The sequence below is a fragment of the Hipposideros armiger genome, unplaced genomic scaffold, assembly GCF_001890085.2.
Source record: "Hipposideros armiger isolate ML-2016 unplaced genomic scaffold, ASM189008v1 scaffold_198, whole genome shotgun sequence".
Taxonomy (NCBI): Eukaryota; Metazoa; Chordata; class Mammalia; order Chiroptera; family Hipposideridae; genus Hipposideros; species Hipposideros armiger.
Genome location: NW_017731548.1, coordinates 427,074 through 435,369, shown reverse-complemented (window position 1 = coordinate 435,369; position 8,296 = coordinate 427,074). Strand labels below are relative to the sequence as shown.

The 8,296-nt window shown below is 37.1% G+C and overlaps 1 protein-coding gene across 2 annotated transcripts in view; it reads right to left on the bottom strand.

Moving 5' to 3' along the window:
• The window catches only part of ALG5 (ALG5 dolichyl-phosphate beta-glucosyltransferase), a 41,917-nt gene that overhangs the window by 16,931 nt on the left and 16,690 nt on the right, over positions 1 to 8,296 (bottom strand). For both annotated transcript variants that reach the window (XM_019653173.1, XM_019653172.1), the window contains exons 5-6: positions 6,231 to 6,344; positions 1,071 to 1,130 (exon numbers count right to left, since the gene is read on the bottom strand). In XM_019653173.1, coding sequence (XP_019508718.1) covers positions 1,071 to 1,130; positions 6,231 to 6,344 — 174 coding nt within the window. The remainder of the gene's footprint in view (positions 1 to 1,070; positions 1,131 to 6,230; positions 6,345 to 8,296) is intronic.

Genomic DNA, 8,296 nt, shown 5'->3' with positions numbered 1-8,296 from the left:
TTTTCTAAGATGAATAAAGTTGAAAAATTTTTTACTTTGAATAAAATATATAATAGTACTTAAGTGTGTCAATATGGAAAAACCTAAAAGCAAGTTGATAGGTTCAAAATGCATCACTTAGAAAAATTTGCCTTATATGATAACTGAATGAGAACTCTTTCTTTGGGTCTTAAAAAAAAGAAATCAAAAAGGGCTGTTTGCATTCTTTGTCAAAGTGAAGTCTACATTCTACTTGGGTACTTCTGTGTACGAAAAAGGGGCCATATGTACTGAACCCAACAAGCTCTGGGAATGCCAGCATGGTGGGCCCTACAAACTAAGAGACCAAAATTAACCACACTGGATGGTCCGAACAAAAAATTCCTTAACTGAAAGCGGGTCATGACGGGTAGTCACAGGTCAATCTTTGCCTTAAGAGAGCCTATCTGTTGTCTTTGTGCATCTAAGATAACACAGCCTTGGAATGTCATAATAATCCCTTTTTCCAGACCCCTCAGGGTACACGCCCTCAGCACCAGAGGAGACCATAGAATCCCTCATTGTTATCCTGTTCCCCAAATACCATCTCTATGTGCTGTAAATGTTAATTGTTAAATATCCTGTATCCACCAATATAAAAGAAGTATGTGTCTCTCCGTTTTACTTTATATCCAATCCCAGAGATTTCCTGGCTTTGCTTTATCCCACCTCCTTAATCTACCACCAATGGATTTCACGTAACCCTCCTTGCGTCCCCTCCTTTGATTCTAATGTATAAATAAGTTTCAAAAGTGCCATTCTTCAGAGCATTTTCTTAATCTGTTGAGATTCTGCTTCTCCAATTGTGGTCAGTTTGGCTCAAATAAACTAATAAAAGTCCTCTACAGGTTTGGACTTTTCTTATGTCAACACTCATTGAAAAAAAAAAAAAAAAACAACAATTCCTAACCATGCTATTCCTTCATAAACTTTCCAGATTAAAAATTATTTTCTTTTCTTTTGAGACGAGACTAAGTCTGAAAGCTTATTTGTGCTAATGTGCGTGAGAGAAGGAAGACGCTACTGAGCCACGCGGTTACTGAGAGCCTCACCTGAGCAATGGACTCTTCCTTCAAATGAGCTCGCGATCCACATGCAATGGCCATTTGATCCTGAGGAAACAGGCAATTAAAATTCTTCAATATTTAAACATCACTAATAAAATATTTACTTTCAATGTGAATATCTTATTTTTTAGAAACTGGTTTTTTTAAAAAGTAACATTAAATATCTAGAGCTTTATTGAGTAGTTCAGAATATGTACAGTCAAGAAGCCCAACTGTATTTGGAGGATATTATTCAGTGCTACATATAAGGGGCACATATTACTTCAAAATTCATGTATTTAAATTATTTTTCTAATTAAAATACTATATTAATACAATTATAAATAAAAATAGTAGTATCAGAAAGAAAAGAGTTATCTGTAGATGGTATGGTTTTATATATAATCATTACATTTGGAAAAATCNTCAGAGCAAACTCACTGTTTCTAGGACATATCCCAGAGCTCGACGTGTTTTTTCTCACTTTGCTGACTGGCGCTATCTTCTCTTCTCTCACCTCTTTCACCATACAATATCAGAGGGGAAGAACATGGATGCTAGGGTTAAACTAAACTACTCTGAATCTGGATTTACTAGCTGTATGACCTTGAGTAAGTTACTCTACCTGTCTCTCCTCGACCTCCTCATCTAGGCCCTAACTCATGAGACAATGTGAGGAGGATTAAATGTGATAATTATGATTAAGTGGTTCATTTACTGTCCAGGTCAAAATAATCCATAAGCAAGTGGAAGCTAGCATTCACCATCGTTGGAGGCCTGGCTTCAGCAATATCTCTTACGAAGTCGGCTACTTCATGTGCCTGAGACTGCTGGTTACTTGCCCCAGCACCTATTCTTTCCTTCTTCACTACTAACAGAACTCTGATTTGGTCGGGAATGAATGTTAGAATAAACATTTTTCAGCCTCCCTGGAAATAGGGGTGGCCCTGTGCCACTGTTCTAGCCAGTGAGATTTAAGTAAGTTAAGCCACTGGGTGGAGTTTCTAGGAAAGCTTATTAAAAGGGAGCAAACCAGCTGACATGCATCTTTCGCCCTTTGCCCATCTTCCTGCCTGGAATGTGGTTAGTGCTCCAGGGCATCTTGTGTGCATGAAGAAAAGAGAGGGAAAGGTAAGAGGTGGGTTTCTGATGACACCACGGAGTTGCTGAACAAGTCTTGGACTGTCTATATCTAGACTTCTTTTGAGGAAGGGGGGGAAAATAACTAAATAAAACTGTAAGTCATTTAGGGCACTATTATTTGGATTTTCTTCCACATATCTTGACTTTTAGTCTTTTTGTTAGCGTATCTTGATTCCTATGTGATATGCCTCAGCTGAAAATAACCTCTTCTTTCTTGCAATTTCTATAGCACTTCATCTGTATCTCTCTAAGTACAATCACCTTTTCTATTAGACTGTAAATTTCATCAGGGCAGACCCACATCAGGTTGATCTTAGTTCATGCTACCATGCTTAGCACAGTGCCTTCATAAAGGTAAAATTTTATATACAAAGCATTTTGCAAATTGCAAAAAAAAATGTTATTATTCTATCAAAGACACATAGATATAAATGGTAACATTTTAAACTTTGATTAAGATAAACATATTTCTCCATATCACCTAGTATGTTATAGATATGGCATATTTTCAGATTTGATCAAATACACATATATGTATGAAGTTCTTATTAAAAGTAATTTCCCACTAACTTAAAATTCAACTAGTCAGCTGCAAAATACACATAGTCTGTGAGACGTTATTCAAAATATCTTTATGTTTTAGATAAAAATATTGAAACTGTATTACCATCCTAACAGCTCCGCCTTTCCCACGATTCTTCACCAGTGTTATCACTCGTACTTTGTCACTTCCATATTTCTGGCAATATTTAAAAGCTACCTGTCAAATTATATAAAAGTGAGAAAAAAACTTATTGGATTTCAAGACAGTAATTTAAAGTGGGTTTCTCATTTTGGATTAAACACTGCTTGCTATTCCAGTTGCCCTCTTACTGTGACTCGATTTATACCCCCTGTGCATTTTGGTGGCCTGGGGAATTGCTGAATTCCTGATGCCGAGATCTGACGTTGACCTACAAGGTTGAAGTTAGAATTCATTTTCCTACAGAGGAAGCAGTAGAACAGTCAGCGGCCGTCCCTTGTTGTCTCAGCTCCTATACCTAAGCTATTGAGCTGCTAGAAAAAATAAAATCCACTTGCTAATGGACTAGTGCACACTTGTGACTGGGGCCTCCAATAGTGCTTAAGAACTTGTTTACTTGTTAGCAACTGATCTTATTCCCCAAAGAGGTTGCTTGTATCTGGACCATTTCCCCTACATCTCACTCTAATTCCTTTCTCAACAGATACCCCACGCTGTAACTTGTTCTCTTCTGAATCTTCGATCCTTTTCTCTCCGCTGGCTCCACAGCCTTAAAAGTGCTCAAGACTCCAGCATACTAAAAATTTTCCTTTGACTTCACTATTATCTTAAGCAACTACCATTATTCTTTGATTTATAATAAAAGTCATGACACAGTGACCATAGTTGCTATCTACAGCTCTTCCTCGCTTAGTCTTCAAGCCATTTTACAACAGCGTCTCCATATTGCCTCTCTACTTAACTCATCTTCAGCACCCTCCTTTTGGCACGCACTTCCATGGGCAATTGTGAAGTCTTTCTCATTTGGTGTTTGCCCTCCTGTCAGGCCAGTTTAAGACATAACTCAAACATTTGCCTTCTTGGCTTTCATGCCCACCCTAATATTCCTCCAGGAAAAAGGAAAGTATAAGTCTAATAATATGTTCTCTTAAGGCATTTTCCCATTCAACTGTTATATCACTCATTACATAATGTAACTGCAGACCTTCCTCACTAGGTGGCGAGCTACTTAAAGGCAAAGATTACTACTTCTAGTGCCTGACACGTCGTCTACAATTGATTAATCTCAATGAACAAGTGTAGCCATAGTGCTCTGTACCTACTCCTATCATAGCACTGTGGTAGGTAGGCACGGTTAGCTGCATACCCTCCTTTTCCATTGCTATCATGGCCCCAGTCTTACCTATATGACAGTGTGTGCGCCCCTGGGACATGAATCATGATTGCTTTAAATCCTCTTTGCCAAGTACTTTCCCAGCCCCCTTGCAGGCCTGGGTGGTCATGCCACCAAGCTCTGGCTCAGGAACTCTAGGAGGTCTGCTGGAGGGGAAGGTTTCTGGTAAAGGTTTGTATTCCCAGTTAAAAAGAAAAGAGGCACTCAAAGATAATTCTTAATGTCCTGGCTGTCTCTTCACTGCTTCAGGACACGTGACATTTGGAGCTGTGGCAATTTTGTGATGAGGGAGCATGTGAGAATTAAAAAACTGCCTTTCCCCAGCTGAGCTGATGCTGCATCTATAATCTCAGCAGCAGGTGCCTAAGGTTGAGTTTCGATGCCCTTCCCTCCATATATTAATAAGTTCTTGGAACAGTCTGTGTTCCTGTCATATTCACTATTCAAAGTACAGCACTTACTCTTCTTAAAACAGATCTTACAACACTTTCTGGCCTCTATGCCTTTGTTTACACAATTTTTTCAATCTGAATATACTATTTTCCATGTTCATAGTCATAAACATGCTTAAGGGTTTAGGTCAAAAGTCACTTCTCTTNTTTGTTGCAATTAAAAATAAGATCAGCTGAGAAGAAAAAAACCAGAATCCATTGAAGAACATACAGCAGAGCCTGTCAAAACAATATTGTGAAAGGCATTTAAGTTAACTACTGCCATCTAGTGACTCAATCAGTCTTTCTGGGACTTGACTACTTTGAATCCCATGTTCCGGTTTCACTCTTTTCTGAACTATTCTAGTCATATTGTTACTAGGGTTTAAGGGAATACATGCAAAGCATCCTTATCAAATTTGTGGCTTAAATGAATTGAGAAGGAAACAATTGCATTGAGACAGAATAAGAGCCTACACCTTGAAAAACTGAAATTGAACATGCTGACATCTAATAGGCGTAAGAGTCACATTTCTGTTCCTAAATAAAGCAAAGCAAAAGAAATACAGAAACAAAACAACATCTACACCAGTATAAGGATAGGGGGACAAGGTTCAATGGCAATGGATACGGAAAAGAGCTGGCCAAATGAGGCAACAATGTAACGTGGTAACCAGGTCCACACTAACGGAAGCATCTTCAGTGGAAAATGACCAGAATGATAAGAAAAAGAAATACACTTTTTAAAAACTGGAAGTACTACTGACAGCCTAAAATAGAGAAGACAAATGGAAAACAGCTTTAACACTTTGAAGGGTTGTCAAAAAGAACTGTGAGACCTAGCAATTCTTCTTGCTTCTGCTGAAATCCTTGGATGCCATGTGATGGTAAATGGGTGTATTGTTTGATGTTGTCCAAGGGTGTTTCCTCAGTCTCCATTTGATTCTTTCCAGATTGGAGTATTTGGTAAAAAGATCAGAATTTGGTAAATTCATCTTCTTCCTCTAAATGGGTTTCAAAAGGTGGGAGTGACACCAGGAGTTTCTTCCTTTCCTCAACCTCCATTTTTTTTTGTTTTAAACATGAATGTGGATACTGGCTTTATTAGTAATTGCAAAATGCTGGCTTTATTAGTAATTGCCAAATGTCCCTCAACAGCTGAATAAATAAACAAGCACCCATACAATGGAATATTACTGAGCAATGAACTTAAGGATCAATCACTGATCTACACAACAATATTGATGAATCTCAAATGCATTATGCTGAGTGAAAGTCAACCTTTACTTTATGAAGTTGCACATAATCTTTTTTGAGTGATTGCTACTTTGTTTCATCAAAAATAAAATTCTGTGATCCAGTTTCATTTCATATCTTTACCTGGAAGTCTCAGTCTATGCTTTTAAATAAGCCTTTGATGAATATGCATGATAAATATAAATTAAGCAATTAAAAATCAAGAGATGCTCAGAATATTAAATAAGTAATTGTCAAGTGAACCTCAGAAAATCAGTGAATGTTTATAATAAAATGACTAGCTCTTCTGGGGGCCTGTATACAGGAATTTTACACCCAAAACTCCCCTAGTTTTTTAACTTACAGGTAAGCTCCATTTTCATTTTACTTTAGAATCCCTGTATTCTTGATTATCACTTAAACTATACTCTTATACTCACAGGCCAAGGCTGTAGATCATTCAGTCCCTTTTCTAATTTCTCAACATCTGGAAACTTTGTGGCTCCATCAGCATCTGCCATAAGGATCTTTTCTCCTCGAGAACTGAATATTCCCTGCATTTAAAAATTTCAATTAAAAGAAGTTGCTTAAAATTAAGGTTAAATTCAATGACATATCAGTCTGTTCTGCTCTACTTAAGATATCTAAGAGTGAAATAATTAGGTGTGAAATGGCAGGAGGAGGCCAAAGTTCACTGAAAACAAATTACATTGATAAAATCTTTCAAAACATATCTAATGTCTATTTCATGATTTTAAAAACTGTGAGGTCATACTACTAATGAAATACCAAGATAAGAAAATAGATTTAGACAAATTAAAGATATTCTGCATCAATAAGATTAAAAAAGTAAAACACCGATCATATACAGTATATATGAACTATATGTGTATTATGGTGCTTAAAGGGATCAGGAGCTGCTTAGAGCAGCATATAAAGAACATATTTATGAACAGACTGAACAGATATAATATTACGTAAATTTGCTGTGAAATGCATCATAACATGATAGATGATTTCGTATTCTTTACTATGGAATCTATAATATTTTAAATTAATTGTTGAATAAAGAAGTATGGAATGTCAGTAAAATTTAAGAAGTACGGATGTATCCAAATGCTATTTCATGCTGTTTGAGGAATCTGACACTCAGCAAAATTATGGTACTCTTTTGTGCAAAATTGGCTCTATGAATGCCGATTTCACACAGAAATAAACTATATATCAACTCAATTTCATGGTGCATTTGAGTGAATTCACTGTTTCTTAAGTGTAAACATATTTATGGTTTGATTCAGTAAAATACAGCTTTGATATCACATAGGAGTATGTATATAGATAAGATACACACAAATCCAGACAGAAATTTGATCGTTTATTCTATGTTCTAATCCATTAATTAGTATCTATGATGTTTATCATACCCATTCGAATATGGACAAATAAAACAGAAATAAAAATGTTATATTTAATACCTGAACGACATACATGAAGTTTTAGCAAAGAGAAAACATTACAAGTTATAAAACCTGTAGCTATAAACTTGAAATGAAATAAATAAAAATAAAGGACTATTTCAATGATACCTAATAAAGGTGAACTGGAGGTTATTATTTAGTATTAATGGAAATTGCCTTTGGCGCTCTAACTGGTTTGAGGTGCTTCATCTATTTTTTTTTGTTTGTTTTTAAAAGGGGATTCTTTAATGCCTGCCACTCTCTCATGTTACCACTGCTGACTTCCACTTCACTGCTAGTCGGTCATTCCCTATGCCCTCTGACTGCTCTGCTTTTTCTTCCTCATGTGCCTCATTTCCCCAAGGCTTGGCTCCTGGCTCTTCTTCGTTATTCCCTCTTCCTTACCAACTTAATGAATTCGATTATCATCTGACATATGTGGATGACTCACTCATCTCCTCTCACCCAGGCTCTTCTGGATACCTCTACTTGACACCTCAAATTTAATATGGCTCCAACTCAACTCAACATCTTGTCTCTTAAACCAGCTCCTCTGCCAGTGGTACCCTAGGTCCTTGATTACTAATTCCTCTCCCCCATCATCTGATCCAATTTTGTCTCATTTTAAATACCTCTGACATTTACCCTCCTCTCTTCTTTTGTGTCACTACCATAATCCAAATAATAATACTCACTACATATTCCCTAAACTACTACATTGGCGACTGTCGCTCCGTCAATGGTAAAAGTCTAACAGCCCCTACCTAGCCTAAAGTTCATGATCGGAACCCACCTACCCTTCTGGCCTTATCTCTAAAGTCAAGCCACAAGTACCACTAGCAGTTCCTTTACTGTGCCTTTGGTCCCGTTCTTCCTCTGCAAGCTCCCTGCCTCAGCTTTTGCCTGAATAATTCCTAATCTTCCTTGAAGATGGAGGACTGCATTCCAAATTTACCTTCTGAGGGAATCTTTGCTGCTCCTCCCAGGCAGAGGGTAGTGCCAACGTTTTGCATATACTTTTGTTACAGCATTTACAACAATGGTAAGCT